At 39.0% G+C, this 22,647-nt stretch overlaps 1 protein-coding gene across 5 annotated transcripts in view; it reads left to right on the top strand.

The window, feature by feature from the left end:
* The first annotated feature begins 3,429 nt into the window (after positions 1 to 3,429).
* The window catches only part of LOC122038738 (phototropin-1A-like), a 30,047-nt gene continuing 10,829 nt past the window's right edge, over positions 3,430 to 22,647 (top strand). The window contains exons 1-17 of one of the 5 annotated variants that reach the window (XM_042598652.1): positions 3,431 to 3,633; positions 3,724 to 3,761; positions 5,437 to 6,169; positions 7,791 to 7,973; positions 8,275 to 8,366; positions 8,468 to 8,747; positions 8,949 to 9,168; positions 9,316 to 9,386; positions 9,740 to 9,846; positions 10,849 to 10,898; positions 11,007 to 11,111; positions 12,304 to 12,363; positions 12,433 to 12,522; positions 13,100 to 13,176; positions 14,091 to 14,175; positions 16,222 to 16,302; positions 16,729 to 16,832. In XM_042598652.1, coding sequence (XP_042454586.1) covers positions 5,439 to 6,169; positions 7,791 to 7,973; positions 8,275 to 8,366; positions 8,468 to 8,747; positions 8,949 to 9,168; positions 9,316 to 9,386; positions 9,740 to 9,846; positions 10,849 to 10,898; positions 11,007 to 11,111; positions 12,304 to 12,363; positions 12,433 to 12,522; positions 13,100 to 13,176; positions 14,091 to 14,175; positions 16,222 to 16,302; positions 16,729 to 16,832 — 2,336 coding nt within the window. In that variant the 5' untranslated portion in view covers positions 3,431 to 3,633; positions 3,724 to 3,761; positions 5,437 to 5,438. Of the gene's footprint in view, positions 3,775 to 4,196; positions 4,235 to 4,315; positions 4,408 to 5,269; positions 5,337 to 5,436; positions 6,170 to 7,790; positions 7,974 to 8,274; positions 8,367 to 8,467; positions 8,748 to 8,948; positions 9,169 to 9,315; positions 9,387 to 9,739; positions 9,847 to 10,848; positions 10,899 to 11,006; positions 11,112 to 12,303; positions 12,364 to 12,432; positions 12,523 to 13,099; positions 13,177 to 14,090; positions 14,176 to 16,221; positions 16,303 to 16,728; positions 16,833 to 22,647 lie in introns of those variants that run through there. The other 4 variants (XM_042598651.1, XM_042598648.1, XM_042598649.1 and 1 more) reach the window with 4 other exon arrangements.

The raw sequence follows: 22,647 nt of genomic DNA, 5'->3' as shown, positions 1-22,647 counted from the left end.
CAACTGATCTCCTCGTACTTCACCGATCTTGTCCTCGACCGGGAATTTGATCTTCTGGTAGAACGTCGACACAACAGCTCGGAATTCGCTTAATGCCGGTCGCCCCAGTATCACGTTGTAGGATGAAGGGGAGTCGACCACCACAAAGTTTGTTGTCCTTTTTCTCCGGAGCGGTTCTTCCCCTAAGGAGATAGCCAGTCTTACCTGTCCGACCGGGAGAACCTCGTTGCCCGTAAACCCGTAGAGGGGGGTTGTCATGGGCAGCAGCTCGGCTTGATCGATTTGTAGTTGATCAAAGGCCTTTCTGAAGATGATGTTGACCGAGCTGCCAGTATCAATGAAGATACGATGGATGATGTAGTTGGCTATCACCGCTTTGATGATAAGGGCATCATCATGCGGCACTTCAACTCCCTCAAGATCCTTGGGCCCGAAACTGATCTCGGGCCCGCTCGCCTTTTCTTGGCTGCAACCCACCTCATGGATTCTGAGCTGCCGGGCGCTTGCCTTTCTTGCCCTGTGTGAATCTCCTCCGGTCGGCCCACCCGCAATAATATTGATTTCTCCCCGGGAGGTGTTGTTTCTGTTCTCCTCTTCCCGAGCGGACTGCCTAGGTCGCTCATTGGACCGAGAACGATCTTCATGCCTTGGAGGGAAGCGTTGTTCGGGAGATCTCCTATATGTTCGCCGACCGGACTCTTGATGCCGCTGCCGGCGGTCGGGCGAAGGCGGTCGACGCGGGCCACCCCGTCGTACGGGATGGGTGATTGAAGGCAGGCCCCGACAGTCGCGGGTGTTGTGGGAGTCAGTATTATGGAAAGAGCAAAACATTGGGGTCTATCCCCTCATCTTTGACCGCTCGGCCGCTACCTCTTGGACCACCGGGACTTCGATGTGCCCGGGATGCCTCAACTCTTGGTCCTCTTGGTGGCTGATGGGCAGCGGGCTGCTTCTGTTCGGCATGAGTTCCCTTCCGTTGGGCAGCCTCCGCCTCTTCCACGTTTATATACTCATTCACCCGGTGTAGCATGTGGTCGTAGTCTTTGGGCGGTTTGCGAATGAGCGCGCGGAAGAAGTCCCCTTCCACGAGGCCTTGCGTGAAGGCATTTACCATTGTCTCCGAGGTGGCTGTGGGGATGTCCACCGCTACCTGATTAAATCGCTGTATATACGCCCGGAGAGATTCTCTTGGTTCTTGTTTGATGGTGAACAGGCTGACGCTTGTCCTTTGATAACGTCAGCTGCTCGCAAAGTGATGAAGAAATGCCGTTCGGAACTCCTGGAAACTAGTGATAGAGCCGTCCGGCAACCTCCGAAACCACCTATGTGCAGATTCCGATAGAGTGGTGAGAAATACCCGGCACTTTACGCCATCGGAGTACTGATGCAAGGTGGCGATGCTGTCGAACTTCCCCAAATGATCGTCGGGGTCGGTCGTCCCATTGTAAGCTCCGATCGGCGGTGGTGTGTAGTATTTTGGTAACGGATCCCGATGTATGGCTTCAGAGAACTGTCGGTGAACCTGCTCGAGCGGTGCGTTCGCTCGGGGAGCTTTGCCCTTCCTATGATCCCGAACGGGAGGCTCATCAGATGAAGATCCTTGCTCCCCGTGAGCGGGCGCGATTTCTGGGGGAGTACGGAAGAGTGCCTGAGGGAACCCTCCTGTTGAAACATATTCCGGGCGGTCTGCTTGCGCCGCCCGGCCTGCTGAAGCCGAGGTTGTTTGCTGTTGCGCTCGCTCAGCTTGTGCTTTCTCCTTTTGCTGCGCCACTATCTTGGCTGCCCTCGCCTCGACTATAGCGTCCAACTCTTCTTGTGAGAGTACCACGGTATGTAGTCTTCCAGCCTCGTCCATTGCCTCTGCTCGGATGCAGGTGCGTTCCCACAGACGGCGCCAAATTGATCCTGTCCGAACCAGGAGTCAACGGACGCTGGGGATGTGGCGCTCCCTGCTGGATCCTCGAGTGCTCCGGCGAACCTGCAACAAAACCGAGCCGGGAGGGGTGTCCCGGCGACGGCCCTCCGACGCTCAAGTCAGGCGAGGAATAACAAAGAGGTGGCTTCAGAGATTCAGACCAGCGTACCTCCGGTGAAGAAATGGAGACCTTATATAGACCTCTCGAATGAGCGGGGCGCGCCAATCAAAGCAATCACCTGCTTCGAGGTATGGGTCTGTCAGAAGGGCATCCATAAGGCCATACCGCTACTGTATCAACTTCTCCATGATGTGACGGCAAGACCCTCTATCGTGAAATCTTGTGTACGGCATAATCATCAGACATGCCTTTGCTGACATCCCATATCCCGAGCCGAACGAATAGGCCGCTCGGCTAACCTTTGTATCCTCGCCCTTATCCTGGCCGAACGGACCACCCGCTCGGCCCTTCGGTTCTAGCCGGGCAGACACCCGCTCGGCCATTCAGTCCTCCCGCCTTGGCGTCGGAAACCCAAGCCTATGGCTGGGTTATCTCTGGCTCCGCTCGGACCTGCTCAACTACTTGACGCGGCCATTACCCGCTTAGTCAGCCCTCCATCCGTCCTCAGGCTAGGACCCTTCAGAAAGTGGGTCCCCCATTCTTACCGCCGGATCAGTCTCAAATCAAGCTATTTGACATAGCATTTTTCTCTTAAAAAGGTACTACATAGTATAAAACATGTTTTAAAATTTTAAATGATATTGATTATCTACCGATTAAAACCATGCTACAAAAGGCGGAATCCGCCGCCCCGACGGCCCCCTACGCCTGCCCCATGGTGATGTAGGAGGAGGGTTAATCAGGGTGAATGCTGGGCTGACAAGTGGCTGGGGGTTCGAGGCTTTAAGCCAGCAGACGGGGATATTATCCCGCATTGCAACCGGCGACACTCGAACCCGTTGCGTCATGCTATAACATCCCAGCCACTTACCAGCTGATCCAGCCCCTGGGGGCATCTACCGATTAAAACCAGCTTATATTAAAGATTAAAAATGATCCAAAAAAAAAAATAATCAACAACGATTTGAGAGCTGAGACCTCCAAAGCAACCAATTCAAACAGTGACCCGAAGGAATCCAAAGCAACAGATATCAAACCGGATTTAAATATACAAATTATCGATGATTCCTTCGTCTCCCCTTGATGAAAAACAATTATCTTGTCCGACACCTTCTAAGAACGTGATCCTTCCATAAATCCGCAGACATTTCCATCACGTAGCTCTCGACCAATATCACTGGATTTAGATCACGGAGACCGCCAAGCCGGAAGGTGACGACTCGGTGGTTAAAAGAGCTGGACGCCGGCCAAGAACAAGTGGGGGCTGGGGCGGGCCCGGGGGCCATGTGAGGCGTCCTACGCGGCGCCACCTTAACCATCCACGTCCCCCTGTGGGCTCCCCGCGGTCGCCTAAATATTGTTGGCTCCCCCGTCGGATCACGAATTAAAGCACAAGTCTGCGACTGCGCATGGGTCTGATGTAGAGTGATCAGGGATCACCCCCCAACAAGTTGCCACTGCAGCTAGCCTCATCTCGAATAAGGAACTATTTCTCTGCTCTGCTCTGCTCTGCCCATGCTCAAAGCCATGTGATCTTCCTCACTTCCCTCCACCCGACGAGAAAAAAAGGGAAGAAGAAAAGGGCAGGCAGCTTCTGGTCTCCAATCATTCTTCCTCTTCCACTTTACAGATTTCTAGCTAGCGCAGCTTCTTCAGGCGAATTAAAGGCGACCCGTTTTAATTTCAGGAAGCAGAAGAAAGTCAGCTCTGCCACAGAGTTAAAAGGTGACCCTTTCAGGTGCTCGATTTGCTTCTCTAAGATCTCGTCGCCTCCTAATCTCATTCTCGTTTCCTTAATTTCGACGTCGTAAATGAATTCTTCGTGCGATAATAAAGTTTTCTACGTTAATTAATCTTCATCAGTGTTGCTTTCAGAGAGAGAGAGATAGAGGGAGCAACTGCAAGAGGTTGGCTGTTTGGTGTTTCCCCACCACAAAAATTAAATAAATATTTCGTAAGTTAATAAATGAATCGGATAGAAAACGAAACGACTGTTGGTTCTTATCCTTACGAGAGTATTGCCCTTTTCATCTTCGTCGTGTATGCTGCTGTTGCTTAGCTTAGCTACCGACGTCGATTAGTTTAGTGTTTATTTAATTAGGATTTATTCATTAAGATTTGGGTGGCCACTGAGTCCGAGAGAGTCCGTGATAATAAACATGTATAATACGTGAAATGAGGCGTACCTCTCCAGACAGGTGAGAATGAAATATAATTTAAAATATAATAATATATAATATAACTAGTAGTACCACTGAGAACAAATGGTGCATAGGAAGACGAAGGAGCGAGCTAGACGACGGCGAGGAGGAGGACGAGCGATTGGGGATCTCCTCGGTGACCATAGTCATAGAGACCAAGGGAGATCTAGGTGAAGATGTTTTTTTTTTTTTTTTCATGCTTCTATTTTTACACAGGTATATATATATACATTCTACTATGGTTTAGGGTTTTATAGTGATTTAGGAAAAACAAATGAAATAATATGATTAATGTGGTAGGTTAATTTGTACCTCGTGGATTAGATAAAAAATTGAGCTTTGTGGATTGTCATGCTATTTATAAGGAAGGGAGTGTGCCCTCAAAGAATATACCTAATGAATGAAAAGAAGAATGGACTATGACTCTTGTTGGGTTAGCCTTTGTAATTAATGCACGCAAGTGATAAATCAAATTAAAATCAGTTTTTTTTTTACTTAAATCACTTATTCTAGTTTTAAAATTATTAAATCACTACTTAATTTTATTTTTATCCTATTATTCCTAGTTGACTGTTATAATTGTAGTCGTGGAATCAAATATTTTTTTTTTAAATGATTAATTTGTGTTTAAAAAATTATTGTTTCTATTATAGAGGATTATATTGATATTTTAGGATATAAAGATAATTAGAAAAATTAGATAAACATATAAAATTTGGTTTAATATCGTAATTTTGATCAAAATGTCAATTGGTTTTAAATATGAATAGATCATTTTTTTAAAAAAAATTAATCGACAAAAATGACATGGGATATATGATTTGGATATTTTAAAATTTTTTCAATATGGTTCAATAGAAAATTAATTTAAAATATAAATTAATCATGCATTTATTACGAGGCATTTCCTTTGGCGATCTTGTCTTTAGCGTGTCGAGTGAAATTATCCAATATATAAATGGCAGAGATTTTGGGTATCTGTTTGGCCTTTCCTTTTTTGGATTCCATTCCGTTCACTGATTGATGAATCAGGTTCGATCCGATCCCAAAAGTGTCATCAATTTTGATTCATTCCAACTGAAGTGGTCCTTGGTTCCAAGTAAGAAGTGGTTGATCGGTGAATATGTTGTTTATTATTAATATTAATATTATTTTTTATTTATTGATTGCTTTTTTAATATTGTATAATTTTATTGCAGGAATGGAGGACAAGTCCCCGGCGAATCGACCCACGACTTCCTCATTGGTCATACCTACTTTGCCGCGCGACTCTCGTGGGTCACTGGAGGTCTTCAACCCTACCAGTTTCGCCACTCGGCCCCACCATGAACCCAAGAATCCATCTTCCCCCTTCGCCACCTGGCAACCGCGCTCCGACCCGGTGACTCAGCCCCAACTGCCGCAGCCACCGTCCGCAGAGGTCGACGATGACGTCATCCGACCATGGTTGGCGCTCCCCTCCGGACCGACGGCGGCACCCCCGCATCAGCACGACTCCGAGACTATCTCTGTCGCCAAAAAGACTTCCTCCTCCTCAGTCGCCGTCTCCCAGAATGCCGGAGAGGCAGCACAGCGGGCGGCGGAGTGGGGATTGGTGCTGAAGACGGACGAGGAGACGGGGAGGCCGCAGGGAGTCACCGTGCGGAAGTCGGGCGACGAAGCCGGGGGCAAGGGCGGCCAGCATCGGGTTTCTGGCGGTGGTTCGTACCGGAGCTCCGAGGATTCAGATGCGTCGGTGCTGGCCTATGGAGGAGGTAAGGAGAGGGGAGGGATCCCTAGGGTGTCGGAGGAACTTCGGGATGCGCTTTCGGCCTTCCAGCAGACCTTCGTGGTGTCCGACGCTACGAAGCCCGACCATCCCATTATGTACGCCAGCGCTGGATTCTTCAACATGACCGGTTATCTAGCCAAAGAAGTCATTGGCCGAAACTGGTATGCGAAAATTTCGACCTAAATCATACTGTGAAGTTATCTTCTAGATCTTTTAGGTGTGGTATGCGAAAATTTCTTGGAGAACTTTTACTGCTCTGATAAAACTTAAGTTGAGATTTTGCTTGTTTTCTCCGTTGGTGTTAAAACAGGAGACTAGGAAGGTTGATAGAACTTTATATTATCACGTAGGCAAGCAATTTTATTAGCGAAATCCATCTTAACGAGAGGATGTGTAAGCTAAGTATGATAGTGATGGAGACGTGTTGGAGCATCTTTAAGACTTTGGTATGACTTGGCCAAAGTTGATTAGAAGATATCATAGGTTGATCTGGCAAAGAGTTTAATTACTTTGATATCTGTTTGATTTGATGCTTTTGTGGAAACTCATTTTGTTGGTAGGAGAAGGTCACTTTCAAAAAGGTGACACATTAAACTACTATTTCATATATTGTCCAAAGGAGAAAATTAGCATTTCAAACTAATGAATTAGTTACTGAAAGCTAGGGTATGAAGGATCAATCACCTGGATGATGATCTTGACATTGCAAATTTAGATGAAAATCCAAATCATTGTAGGATGTTTAACGCTTTAGGTTTTGAAATAAGGTGAGCACTCATGGTAATTGGTGGTCAATGCTGAACATATTACAGTTCTTGTCATTGTACAGGATAGAATGCAACTTTTATGATTTGTTATTTAGACTCAAATTTGTGTAATGCATCATTAAACTAGGAGAGTGTGTTTGAGATATTTAATGCAAGTGTGACGAGATCTTAAGGAAATCACTCTAAGGTGGAGGTTTAGGGTATTGATTCAATTAGACTCAATTTGCCTAGAGGAGAAAAACACATGAGGTAGGTACTTTTTCCCTGAAGAAGTGGAAAAATTTGTTTCATCAAGTTCGTTGGATTTAAAAGCATACCACTATTAAAACAATGATTGAAGTTCTGGAGGTGATTAATGAGCTGTAGATTCAAATGACTAGATGGTTACATAAATATGCCTATATCCTCTAGAAAAATCACAAGACTGTGAGGTGGGTAAGACACATAGTGAACTCAAATGACACAGTGCACCTCAGATCATTAAATGGGGAAAAGAGTAGATCTATTAGTTACCCATGGTTGAGGATCTAGGGAATCTTCCTTTGTGTTGGAGTAATGCCATCACCTAGAACGGGTTCAGTAAGAGATGCGAATTGGCTGACTTTGACATATGTAGTAGTGGAGTAGGTCAAGAGAAGCAAGAGCACTTTAGAGTATTATCTTTGAATTTTCATATGGAGCAATGAAGCTAGAAGATCACATTGAGGTGGAGATTTGTTGGGCTGGACTAGTTGGGCCACACATATCCTTAGAGCATGCAAGTGTGTGCTTAAGTGCTTGCAAACAAGCACCTTGGCCATGTCCCAACCACCCCTAATTTTTTTTTGTGGATTTCTTGTTTTTTCAACTGGGTTGACTATTGTTACAAGTTGTGATGTTTGGGTCCTGTAGGGTACATACATAAATCATCTATGTTTATGGGTTCTGAAAGGAGAACAGAATTTATGTATAAAAGTTTTGTTGCACATTTATTATTTAAACTTACAATTCTTGTGTTTGCTGGACTTTTTTGCAGCCGCTTCTTGCAAGGTTCTGGAACTGATCCAGCAGAGATTGAAAAAATAAGGGAAACACTGTCAGCTGGTACAAATTATTGTGGTCGTATTTTGAATTACAAGAAGGATGGTACACCATTTTGGAATCTTTTGACTATTGCTCCCATCAAAGATGACGAAGGAAACACCCTCAAGTTCATTGGGTAGGATACTAGTAAAAAGGTTGCTCTCTGTATGATGATTATGAGAATAACAAAAATCATCGTTGACCAAAAAGAAAAAAAAAATTGGAAAACAAGGATCATCTCGGTACCCACATCTATCATCCAACCTAAATAATATATCATTTTTGCCTTTGGCTACAATGTTGCTTAATAAAATATCTCATATTGAATCTTTTATATGCTTGGCACTAGTCTCTAACGGTCTAACGCTTTTGCAAAGTGATTTATACCCTGTGTAGATTCTATCTTACAAATGAAGTTTTTGATTGTTTTCTCGTAGGATGCAAGTGGAAGTTAGCAAGTACACGGAAGGATCTAAGGATACAATGGTACGACCCAATGGATTACCAGAGTCTTTGATTCGTTATGATGGTAATGAGCCTTTTCTGTACACAAAGTACACCAATGCATTTAATTCCAATTTGTAAACTAACTTCCAGGCTTATGTTTACTTACATAAACAAACTTTGCAGCTAGGCAAAAAGATAGAGCACGCAGTTCACTTTCTGATTTAGTAATGGCTGTAAAGGACCCAACCAGACTTTCAGAATCAAGAAATTACACTCATATGAGGAAATCTGAAGGTGGTGGACAACCTGTGGCATCTGAAGTTCCTGCAAGGAGAAAATCAGAAAATACCACTTCAGTCAGGCGCAATTCACGTGGTGAAACAAGATTCTCAATGCAAAAAATTTCTGAATTACCTGACCCTACAAAGAAATCAAGAAAGTCGGGATTAAAGTCCTTCATGGGGTAGGTTTGATAATGCAGTGTATCTTTTAGAAGAATGTACTTGTGCCCGTCTCAATTGAGTAATCACCCTGTTTAAGCTCTTTTTTGTCTACCATCATCCTGTTAGATGACACTAATATATTGCAGGCGTCCTTGTAGCAATAGAGAAAAACACATATGGAACAGACGACTTCACTTATATCTTGTGTTTATTGCTTGCAGACTTATTGGCTTAGGCCATGGAAACAGTGAAAAACATGAGCATGCGGTAGCTATTATGGAGGAAGAACTATTGATGGAAAGTGATGATGAAAGACCAGAGAGTTTTGATAATGTAGAAAGAAAAAAGGAGATGAGACGGGGCATTGATCTTGCCACAACCCTAGAACGTATTGAGAAGAACTTTGTCATCACTGATCCAAGGCTTCCTGATAATCCTATTGTAAGATTATTGTACTTTTGATAATCCTATTGTAAGATTATTGTACTTTTCATATCGGCTGCATGTTTGGTTGTTTCTGATGGAAAACAACCTGGTATGGAAATTGGAAACAGGAAGAAGTTAACATTTTAAAATTTTCTATTTCAGATATTTGCATCAGACAGTTTCCTAGAACTGACAGAATACTGCCGTGAAGAAATTTTGGGAAGAAATTGCAGGTGGGTAGGATGCTATTTTTTTTTTCTTGCCACCTGTTGTATTTTATGGATTATGAACTTTGACTCCAATACAGTTGCTTTCAAGTACGCAAATACAGATCATCCTCCTGTACATAACTGAAGTGAGATGGTAAAAATTGAATTGTGAAAGCTGATTTCAGGCACCACATTTTCCCATATGATTTGCTAACATGTTATGCTAAATTCTGTTTTTCTTAATTTTTTTTTTGAATCTACTTGAATAACTACACTAGCTGACATTAATGACTTCAGAATATGAAAGGGCCTTGATTCACACTTCAAAATTAGACTTTGCTGTTTCTTTTTAACTTTTGGTTCTATTGGATCTGTAGGTTTCTCCAAGGCCCTGAAACTGATCCAGCTACTGTGAGGCAAATAAGAGATGCTATTGATAATCAAAGAGATGTAACTGTACAGTTGATAAATTACACGAAAACCGGTATTGCCTATTTGTTTATTTAAAACATGAAATTACTGTTCAGCCTGGCTACAATGATTTCATACTACTGTACTCTCTGCTATTTTTCTTAATGGAGATAAATTGATAGAGATAGTATCTCAAGGAATATTATATTCCCTATTTATGCTATTACTATCACATGTTGAATTGCATTTGCAATAAAGTTTTGTCAACAGTATGCTAGCCTTGGTTAGGTTGGGTAACTAGGGCATTTGATTTACAATTTTCTTGTAGCACTCTTGTAATGTTCCAAGTCCAAAGCTTCTTTTGGTTAAATGAATCTAGATTTCAACTAATATTATTTTTCTGTAATAATCATTGGATTCTCTGAATTCCTAAATATTATTTCTTTGATTGGGACACAATTGACACATACTTGAAAGATTAAACCACCAGTTTGGAAGTCTCTTTTCCACTATCTGTGGCATTGTCATATGCTAAAAAGAGAATGTTAGAATACATGTTTCTTGAATTCAGTTGTCATGTTTAACAAGTTATAATCAGGTATGCCCTTGAGGCCTTGAATTCCGCTTGTTAAGATAGTAAACGAAGGGAACTTTTTAAAAGTAGCACGAACATTTTCATGGATCACAATGCATTTTGATAGTTTCAAAAAGTTGACTAATTAGAGTTGAATTGAAGGTGTGAATGATGAGAAAGACCAATGAAATTTAGTTAGATGAAAGAAATGCACTTCAACTAGGTTGTACCAACAACACACTTTTACATTTAGCTCAATGGAGGGATCAGAGCTATATAACTGATCTCAAATAGATGGAACATATGGTTTGTTGTATCTAAAAGTTTCTTTGCACAAGCCTTCTCTTCAAAAACCATTGTTTTCCTTTTGCACTATTGTCTTTTGCTAACTCTGTTTTTTTTACTCTCTTATTAAAATGTTTGCTAGCTAATCATCTTAAAGAACATTTTTTTTAATTCATCGAAAATCATTATATAATTTTAAATGTTTTCATATGTTAGGTAAAAAGTTCTGGAATCTTTTTCACTTACAGCCCATGCGTGATCAAAAGGTACATCCATAAGATAGGATTATCCTTTTTGTTGTTCCAGAACTCCTCACTTGTGTTACTTAGTCATATATGTTGGTAGATTTACATATAATTCCACCTCTTCTACAGGGGGAAGTCCAGTATTTTATTGGAGTCCAGTTGGATGGAAGTGAGCATGTTGAACCACTTCAGAACTGCATACCAGAAGATGCTGCCAAAGAAGGTGAAAAGCTGGTAAGTAGTTTTATTCACCTGAAGCTGTCAATTAACATGATTACTGCTAAGTTGAAGTTAGATTTTTTTATCTTCCACCACCAAATAAAACAATTTACATAGATTATTCTTTGTAAATTTTATGCCTTTTCATGCTAGTGAAAAATGAACACTGAAAAGTTGCCTGTTATTGTATGATGCGTAGAAATTATTTATATTAAGGCATCAGGCTTCATATCTTTCTCTGCTAGCAAGTGAAAAATATTGTTGATCCTTCAGCTTAGAACTCTAGATCTTGAGTATGCAGCATTGTGAATATCAAGCCAAAGAAGAAAACTCAAGCTTTATTCATTGAGAATTAGGATGAGAAAAAGATGCATCTGGATTTTACTAATTAGGAAAGGCATTCAAATAATATAGTAACTAAAATTGACTTCTCATGAAATAAAGGAGAAAAAAAATACTGGTCTGCCAATTTCACTTATTGGAAGGATGTCCAAGAAAAGGTAATGAAGAAATATCTCCACGGACATATTAAGTTAATTTCTACTTATGCTTGGAAATGATGTCCCAATAGAGATGTTGACAACTTGCCGGTACCAGGAAGAATCATGCGGTTCAATATTTTGGGATAAATTTAATGTTTTCTTTAAAATTTTGAGGTCTAAGTTTCTATACTTTTGTTTAAGTTTTAAGAGTTGTTTTAAATTTTAAAGTTATTTTTTGGTAAAAATTTGTTCGATATTTTTTAGAATAAGGTAAGCTGGTATTTTATAAAGAATTAGTCCTTTAAAAAGAGGCTAGGATCTCACATAATTGATTCAATCTTCCAATGTATGATATTTTATCTCTCTTCTTGAGATTTCAGTGTTCTTTGTAGTGTGGTCCTACTTCAAGTTGGCATCAGTCTGGTGCTTTATCAATTTTATTTTTTTGATTTTTTCATGTCACATAGTCATCCAGAAGCAGTCTAACCATGACCTAATAATATCCCTTTATAATTGGTACCCTTTTACTTTTTAAAAACAATTTTGGCCTGCACAATTTTTCAGTTCATGTCAAGTAACCTTAGATATGTATAGTTGATAAGTGGGTTTGTAATCTTGACATGTTTAAAGGATGAAGAGTTCATTATGGTTTTCCCATCTTTGCATTTTTCATTTCCCCTTCCAATTTTTAGTTTTAATTACAATGGGGGTTGTTTGGCATTTAGGTGAAAGAAACTGCATATAATGTTGATGAAGCTGTTAAAGAACTCCCAGATGCTAATTTGGTAAGCTTCATTAGTTTTCTTTTTTTCTTAGTCGTTATTATTCTCATTATATTTCGTGATTATGTGCAGAAACCTGAGGATCTATGGGCTAATCACTCAAAGGTGGTTCTCCCAAAGCCCCACATGGGGAGTAATTCATCATGGAAGGCCATCCAAAAAGTACGTGATATTAAAGTATGCAAGGCTTACTTAGGGCATAGAATTTAGTTAACATCACAGATGTCCACTCCAATAAATTTATTTCATAGAAAAAGTCCAATGTTTAAGCTATCATAGATTGAGGAAGGGAGATCTTACCCTTACATAGAAGAGAGGCTATTTTCATGAGTTCAACCTTGTTTTTCTATGTTGCAATGGAGCAATATTTCTGCTGCACCATTGTTTACCTACTGTCTTTTACTGTTAGATTCTCTTTAGAATATTTTTTTTTCTATTGTTTTCTGTCAAAAGAAAAAAAAAAAAGAAAAGAAAAGAGAAGAGAAAGGATGACAAATCTTTTCATTAAGTTACTTCATCTTAATAAAACGGTAAATAAATTTCTTCTTACAATCAATCCATCTTGAGGGAGGAATCTTTTGGTTGAACAAGAAAAACTTGTTACATCAGTTTCAATGATAAGAGGCACTAGTCCACAATTAGCTGTCTTGACAGAAATCAAGTTAGATAATTCAATGGATATTCATGGCTTTTGTTTCTTTATTGTGCTGTTTAAATATTCAGTTTTGCTTTTCTGCAGGTTCTGGGGAGTGGAGAAAATATAGGATTGAAACATTTCAGTCCTGTCAAACCTTTGGGCTCAGGGGATACTGGCAGGTGACTATTTTCTTGATGAAGTTCTCTTATTTACTTTTGGCCTATCACACAAATTCGTTATTGTGAGCAAAGTTAGAGCACCTTCTAGATGACAATCTACCCCAACCAAGCTTCCAAAAAATAGAAACAAGAATGGCTAAAAGTTTACCGCAATCAATTTTCCTCTTAATGAAATTATAATCCCATTTAGTAATGAGAGATGATGGAGATTATACCAACATGCTATGCTTGAATTTATGCAAGAATCTTAAGATGTAAAGGAAAAGAGATAGTAGGAAAAAGAAATTAAACTGCTGTCATTAAGAATTTTGACATTTTTTTTCTCTTTCCTTTAGACTTTTTTTCCCCAAAACACGCAGCCAAGCTTATTTTCCACCCTAGTTTTCATGTCACCAGAAAAGAGAATATTAAGAATTTTGATGTTAAGATGGTACGGGCATATACTTAGACGATCAATAAATGTTTCAGTTAGGCGATGTGAAACTACGACAAACATGCATATCAAACAAGGAAGAGGAAGACCAAAAAAGACTTGGTTAGCAACAATAAAACAAGATAAAATTTATTTAAGTATAGATGATGATATAGTAGGAGATAGAGTCAATAATATAAAAGGATTCATATAGCCGACCCTACCTAGTGGGATAAGTCTTGATTGTTGTTGTTGTTGAGATGTTTGGAAATATTTGTAAATATTCAACATTGGTAACAATATGTTTGCTTCAATATTTGCCATTTAACCAATATAATCAACTTTTTTACTATGAGAACATATGCTTATAATTCTAATATGGAACTTTGAAGTTATTACTCATTTTATTTTATCTATTTTCTGTTAAACTCTTTATTCAGTCTACTTATATTTGTCAACTCAAATTCATTGATCTATGGACTCTATATGCTTTGGATTGCAGTGTCCATTTGGTGGAGTTGGTAGGTACAGGAGAATACTATGCTATGAAGGCTATGGATAAAAATGTCATGCTCAACCGTAACAAGGTAAGCTCCATTGTGTTAATTGACCATGTACTTGATATTATTGCATGAAATTGGCAAATTGTATGGATTCCAACAGGCTTCATGTTGGGAAATCCAACTATCTTGCTGCCTAGTTCAGATCAGTTTGACTCTGGTTCCGCCAGAACTCATCCAATTTGAGTAGGAATTGATCCTGATTTGAACCTGAAGCAAACCAAATCAGTCTCTAACTGATACAACCCTCAATTGGCCAACATCAAATTGAATCCAAATAGAATTCAAATTCAGTTAAATCAGCACCCAAACATCTTGGTTCACCCCTAGATGATCTTAATTCCTGTTACTAACTCATACTTTAATTCTTCTAATCCACAAATAACATCCTAATTAAACCTCGGAATACAGCACCAACTTGATAGGTTTGACCAAGAATTAAAAATGCATAATTTTTATGGTTCCAATTTCCATTTAAAGTTTAGATCAAGCTGAATTTTGGCAAGCACTTATACAAATTGAGTACTCACACGACTACCATATCGCATGCATGGTTTGAATTCTTATACCATGCCGGGCGAAACAATTGAAACGGATCATTCCAATAAATCGCCGAAACTTGATAGCATTGGGCACCAAAGTTTAAAATCTCGAGTTGTGTCATAGTTTTGATCTTTGTTTAGAAAAATGTTGTTCCAGTATCATGCTGACACTCAGATGCTTGGTGCCGGTGACAAATTGAAGGTTAAAGGAGGAAGGAGATAAAACAAAAGGAGACATTGTGTGTGTTGAGTGTATCAAGTTTCGGTAATTTACTGAAATAATATGTTTTGACTATTTTACACGGCATAGTACAAGATTTAAAAACTGCTCGGACTCCTTTCTTCAGCTCTATTCCATTACCGGCACCATTCATCGGCACCGAAATAGGATCATTCCAATCAATCGAAACTTTGGCACGGCTCGGGATTTTGAACCTTGATAATATGGACACATTATGGTCTGGTAAAGTGATGGCCAATTAACCATCACTTAGATTTTATTTTAAACATCATGTTTTTGGCTTTAAATTGTTATAAAACAATGTCACTATAACTAGGCATTGTTATTATTATTAATATTGTTATTTTTTTTCTTGTTTCTTGTTCTTGGTTCTGGTTCGGGAGTAATGTAGAATTATTCTGGTTCCAAAGAGCATTTAAAGTTCAGATCAAGCTCAATCTTGGCAAGGGATTGGGCAGATAGAGTATCAACACCACTAGGGTATATCATCAACCATCACTTAGATTTCATTTTAAACATCATTTTTTGGCTTTAAATTCTAATAAAGCAATGTTAATATATATTGATCAAGTAAACTAGCATTATTATTATATTGTTATTGCTATTGTTTTTGTTCTTGTATCTTGTTTCTTATTTCTTTCTTGGCTCTTGGTTCTTGGTCTTGGTCCTGGTTCTGGTCCCTTATTTTCTGGTTCTTGGGTCTTCTTGTTGTTATTATTATTATTATTATTGTCATTATTATTATAATGAAGAGTTTAAATTTTAGTTTTAAAATATAATAATGGAGAATGATGTCTCTTGGTTTGGCTTAAAAAAAAATCCTTTTCTTTTCCAAAGGAAAAATATCTTTTACTGACTGAAGTTTTGTTTATCAACTGGAATAGTAGAAAGTAAGTAAATACTCTATTTGGTGCAGCTTTTCAAGAGATAAATGGAGACTAAACTTCTGATTGTATTTTAAATTTAATTTTTATTACCCTCTACATATATGCCGTATGCACTTTCTTGCCTTTGTGTATTGGCTTGCATCACAAAAAATTCCTGAGTTATTGTATAATGTACCTCAGAAATATAACGTTTACTTTTCGAAAATTAAGAAATGGATCAATTTTCAGAGTTTGTTTTCATACTCGATGCAATTGAAACAATTGTTTCCTATAAAACTTCTATGGGAAAAGGTCTAGGTCTTTGTTTTCATTATTGTCATTCTTCTTTTCCATGTCTTCTCTGTTGCTAATAATATTTAATTTGATGCATCACCTGCGTTTTTATCATTTCATGTTTCTTTAGGTGCATAGAGCTAGTGCAGAAAGAGAGATCCTTGATATGTTGGATCATCCTTTTCTTCCTACATTATATACATCCTTTCAGGTAGACAACCCCAACTTTTATTTTATTTTATTTTTTTATTTTTAAATCCTCTTTGCAACTAAGAAGCTGATTGAAACTATCTTTTATAAACATCATGGCGATGATAATATATAAATAGGAAATTTATTATTCTCTTAAAGTTTGCTAGACTAGCAAACCCGGCAGTTCAAAAATGTCTGGAGGCTAGATTCACTTCAAAGTCCCTTGTTTTTTTTCCCTTAATAAACTTAGTGGAGCATAACATATAACCATATCCGATTCTGATTGAGATTGTATGTAAAACATTATTGTACTGATTGCATCACAGACTAATCATAGTTTTGCAGCCACCTATTTTTAACTACTATCTAAAGGTATTTGTTGATGCAAAATATACACTAATGTCTATCTGAAGCAGTAATAACCATGTATTATTATATACTGCAGACCAAAACACATATATGTTTGATAACGGATTACTGCCCTGGTGGAGAGCTTTTCTTACTTCTGGATAGGCAACCTGAGAAGGTCCTCAAGGAAGATGCTGTTAGGTAGCTGTCATACGCACATTCTTTTAATTGGTGATTCTTTTATTTCTTACAAAATACATCTAAATAAATTTAAATGCATCATAAGTTACCTGTGGAAGTAATAAGGCATTTTTGAGATTTTGTTTTTCTATGTGACCTAAAAATGCTTTTCTATAATTAATATAGCTAAGCCAGTTAATTATGGATCCTATCTTCACTTGCATTCTTATAATATTAATTCTTATAATGCTTAAGAGAATTAACAGTTCCATTTTCAAGTTCTTTGATATGACAAACTTTTATAAATCTTTTTGTGAATTTGATTCTGGTGTTGGTTATAGTTGGATTCTTATAAATCTTTTTGCAATATAAGAAACATAAATGTATCACAGATGGTCTTACAGTAGTGTAGATGATAGCAGGTGACAAAGGAAGCAAAGCCTTTCCAAGTGTGGCCTACTCAACATTCTTTTGTCATTTCGTTTCTTTATTAATCATTTAGCAGAAGCGCCAATGACAATAGGAGTCATTTCAAGTTTTTTCTTAATATGATTTTTTTAAGTGATGCTATCATTTCTATTATTTCCTTACTAGAAGAATGTTTGGTTAACTTAGATTACGGCTTTGTGGGGTGTATTTCTAAACATTAAGCTTATTAATTGTCTCTTCTATATGCAACAAGATGAGGAAGAAGATTATGTAGATCAGCAGATATGCATTGTTGTTCTTGATTAGAGTGCCCATCTACCATGGTATAAAGTGGTTTTCCATCAGGCAATATGTAATGCATGCAAATCTATTGACAACTCCAGCAACATGCTTGAGTACGAGTTGTCAACTCTTAATGGCCAAGCCATAAGTGCCAAAGTAATGAGCAATTGAGAACTTGATGCAAGACCAACATAGGAGGATCCAATCTTCAACATGTTATAACTTTTGACTCGGATATCGGATCAAGGTTTTGTTTGCACTCACGCGTAACTCTTTCAAATATCTACATTTATTATGGGTTGTAACCCATAACCGCCAAGTTTTGGGTCTGAAAAACACTGTTTAGTACCTTTTTAGAGCCACCAAACTTTTTTTCTTTCTATTTTTAGTAATTTCTATTTTTATGGTATTTAGAGTATTTTTTTTGTATGTCGAGTATTAATGATTTAGGGTTTGTCTATATAAGCGTCCTATTTAGCTGTTTGAGGATTATCCTCTATATTGAATAAAGTTTCATTTTTTGGTAAAACCTAGAGAACGACAGGTTTCTCTTTGTTTTCGACAATTTCTCTTCTTGCCTTCTCCTAAATTCCCCCATTTCGGTAGCCCGCAGATAATCGCTATCCTGCCCGGCGTCAGAACTTCATATGTTTCCATTGTCCCATATAGTACCTACCATCTTTTTTCTTCATTTAAAAAGTGCACATCACCATTAGCTGCATAGCTCGTTATGATTTTGACTCTAAAAGGAGCAGTAGGCTTGTACCTCAATTTGTTTCTCATTTTTTTTTTCAACTTTAGAAGGCTTCAGCAAGAAGGAGCACACCATTACTTTGTTGCACTTTTAACAACTCAACTATCATGGTTTCCATATCTATAAATCTATAACTTCAAAAGTTGATTTGCAAGCACCATGATTAGCCTGGATTGGGTTATGAGGCCTGCTTTGCAGTCTCTGCTCATATGAGCATTTTGATCAATTTAAGCTCATCATTCATGATAGTCCTATGAACTCACTGACAATTTAAGCTCTTTATCCATGTACAATTGTTCTTACAATGTTCCTGCATATCTAACCTGTCTTTGATTTAGTTCCACGAGAATTTTGGCTAGAGGAGAGTTTATAGGCTTTGACAAGTGAATTACCATTAACTAGGGTTTATTATGTTTAAGGTTTAAAGGCTTGTTCCAGACTTGCTGGTATCTGTGCCAAACGCTAACAGTAGCATGCTACTAGTGGGAAAAGAGAAGAGGAGTGTTGTAGAAGAAGATACTCGGTTGGTGCTTATGCTTTTCAGTTGGTGGAGGAATGTAATTTACTTACTTGGTCATGGTAGGAAGAAGGTTTCCTTTTTAATGCAAAAAAGAAGTTTCCTCCCACCTCACGTGTTGCTTTGCTATCCGGGAAGAGATAGTTCTTCTCTTGCCTATGTTAAATAGTTGGTTTTTGTGTCTCATGAAGTTCCCTTGTGTTGGTTGGTAGTAGGAGTAAGATGTTTTGATTGCGTTAACCAACATGGAACGCAATGGTTTTTTAAAACTGTTGGAATAAAGAGAGTTTTAAAAGATTCATACAATTCCAGGAGGATTACATATGTTTATATAGCTATATAACCATACAACCCTAAGAATCAACTTATTAACAAAAGATAAAAAGACCTATCTACCCTTGCTTCTCACAACACTCCCCCTCAAGTTGAACATATATATCAAACATGTTCAACTTGCTAAGAGAAGAGTCGAACACAGCTTGGGGTATAGTTTTTGTAAACATATCAGCAAGTTGGTCCTCAGACTTGACATAAGGCAGACATAGCTCTCCAGAATCAAGTCTCTCCCGAATAAAGTGACGATCAATCTCAATGTGTTTAGTCCGGTCATGTTGTACCGGATTATTTGCAATATTGATTGCTGCCTTGTTGTCACAATCGAGAGGTAATTCAGTCTTTAATCCCATGTCTGTCAACAGAAAACTCAACCACAACATCTCTGTAAGACCATGTGCCATGGCTCGATATTCTGCTTCAGCACTGGACCGTGCACAAACATTTTGTTTCTTACTCCTCCAAGTTACTAAGTTTCCTCCCAAAAAAGTGCAATAGCCAAAAGTGGATCTTCTATCATCTCGAGAACCAGCCCAGTCTGCATCAGAATAGCATTCCACCTTCAGATCACCACCTCCTTTAAACAGCAAGCCTTTTCCAGGACATGATTTCAAGTACCTTAAAATCCTGTCAACGGCCTTCATGTGGATAGTTTTAGGAGCATGCATGTACTGGCTTACTACACTAACAGCATAGGTGATGTTAGGCCTAGTCATAGATAAATAGAGTAATTTTCCAACCAACCTTTGATATGTTCCGTTTTCCAGATTTGTAAGATCCTCCCCACTAGAACTAGTAAGATCATGATTTACTTCTATAGGAGTAGACGCTGGTCGAGAACCCAGCTTCCCTGTCTCCTTGAGTAAATCCAACACATATTTTCTCTGACATACATAGATTCCTTTTTTTGATCGAGCGACTTCAATACCCAGGAAGTACCTCAATGATTCAAGGTCTTTAATTTCAAATTCTAATGTTAACTTGGACTTAAGAGCCTGGATTTCTACCTCATCATCACTTGTAACTATCATATCATCAACATAAACCAAAAGAATGGTAGTTCTATCCTCTTTCTTTTTTATAAAGAGTGTATGATCAACATTCCCTTGTTTAAAGCCAAACAATATCATGACTTTGCAAAACCTATCAAACCATGCTCTGGAGATTGTTTAAGCCCATACAAAGCTTTTCTTAGCTTGCAAACCTTTCCTTTTGTTTCAATTCCAGGAGGTGGCAACATGTATACTTCCTCATAAAGGTCACCATTCAAGAAGGCATTTTTAGCATCTAACTGAAATAGAGGCCAATCATATTGAGCAGCAAGAGAAAGAATTACCCTGACCGAGTTCAGCTTTGCAACTGGTGCGAAAGTTTCCAAGTAATCTACCCCATATGTTTGGGTGAATCCCTTGGCAACAAGTCTGGCTTTATATCTGATCACTTCACCCTCTGAGTTATACTTGATAGCATAGACCCATTTAGAACCAACCAAGTTCTTCCCCTTTGGGGATCAACTAATTCCCAAGTACTATTTCTGTTAAGAGCCTCCATTTCTTCATTCATTGCTTCCTGCCACCTTGAATCCCCTACAACTTCATAATAGGAAGAAGGTATAGCATGATTTGATAACTGTGAAACAAATGCATGATGTGAAGGAGACAAACGAGAATATGAAACGTGGTTGGAGATAGGATGTTGAGTACATGACCTGACACCCTTCCTAACAGCAACCGGAAGGTTCAGCTCATTCATATTTAGAGGTGCGGTTGGCTCAACTGATGAGGATAACTGCTTCAGGAGCCAGAGCATCCGATTCAACTAGCCGATCAATAGTAGGTCCTTGCTTGCGTCGTCGTCGTTTGTAAGTAATAATATCTGGTGAAGATTGTGAGCCCAGTGATGGAGCATCTTTTCCATTTTCCATGACATCCAGTGGAATAGGAGAAGAAACCACTTGAGGTACAAAGGAAGGGGTAATATTCTCCCCCTGAGGATGAGACTGAGGAGAATAATAGGACTCGGACTCAAAAAAGGTAACATCCTTCAAGATACATCTCATCCTAGTAATAGGATCAAAGCACTTGTAGCCTTTCTGGCAAGTGGAATACCCTATAAAAACTCCTCGTATAGAACGAGGATCAAGTTTAGAGGACTTGGGACCAAGAACATGAATAAAACAAAGAAAACCAAAAACCCGATGTGTAAGGGAGAACAACTCTACGCCAGGATGAAGAATAGTGAGAGGACACCGGTTCCCGAGACCTTTAGATGGCAATCGATTGATGAGATAAGTAGCTGCAAGGACAGCATCAACCCAGAAATATTTGGGTAAGTGACGTTGAAATAATAGTGCACGGGCTGTTTCAAGAATATGACGATTCTTTCTCTCGGCCACTCCATTTTGTTGTGGTGTGTAGGGTCAGGATGACTCATGAAGAATTCCTGAATCCTCAAGAAAAGTATTTAGAGACTGTGCAAAGTACTCACGGGCATTGTCAGAACGAAGAATCTTCACCTTTGAGTTAAATTGGGTTTCAACCATTCTACAAAAATTTTGAATGAGACGAGGAACTTCTTCCCTGGTTTTCATCAAATAAAGCCATGTACAGTGGGTGTAGTCATCAATAAAAGAGAGAAAATATCGATATCCATCCAAAGAAGTCATAGGAGAGGGCCTCCACACATCCGAATGAACAAGATCAAATGGAGACAAACTCTTCTTTATAGACTCAGAAAAATGTGTTCTACAATGTTTGGATAACTGCCAGATTTCACATTGAAATGACTGAAGAGAAACAGAAAAGAAGAGACTAGGAAATAAAATTTTCAAAGACTGAAAAGACAAATGTCCCAACCGAGAATGTCATAAAAGAATTTCTTGATGCTTATTTTCCAAACACTTGGCTGCAGATTTCAAAGCAGATGTTGTTTCAAGTTGATAATAATAAAGACCCCCTACTTCACGGTCAGTCCCAATCGTCTGCTTGGTCTCGAGATCCTGGAAGACACAATGATCAGGGAAAAAGGTTACGGAGCAGTGTAGTTGTTTAGAGCCGTGAAAAATATCAAGTTTATCATAGCCTTCGACATAAAGTTCAATAGCAACTGCCCAAGATGCATAATTTGTCTCGGACAATTTTTCTGATACTATATGAAGACCGGACCCTCCAGTGCCTGCCATTGTGAAAAATGGTTGTACCTGTCCTGAAGAAGTCATAGGATTCGCAGAAATCTTCGAGGTTTCGCTAGCGTTGTCCGCCATTACAATCACAAGAAAGAGACAGTGTTGCTGAAAAAAGGTGTGGCGACAGTTGGGCTGGAGAGGCGCTGGAGAGGAAGAAGGTGCGGCGGCACTAGGGTTAGGGTTCGGGTCGGAACTCAAAGAAAAAATTAACCTTGCTCTGATACCATGTTGGAATAAAGAGAGTTTTAAAAGATTCATACAATTCCAGGAGGATTACATATGTTTATATAGCTATATAACCACACAACCCTAAGAATCAACTTATTAACAAAAGATA

This window comes from Zingiber officinale, chromosome 1A (assembly GCF_018446385.1).
Source record: "Zingiber officinale cultivar Zhangliang chromosome 1A, Zo_v1.1, whole genome shotgun sequence".
Classification (NCBI taxonomy): domain Eukaryota; kingdom Viridiplantae; phylum Streptophyta; class Magnoliopsida; order Zingiberales; family Zingiberaceae; genus Zingiber; species Zingiber officinale.
This window is presented reverse-complemented; position numbering and strand designations above follow the sequence as displayed.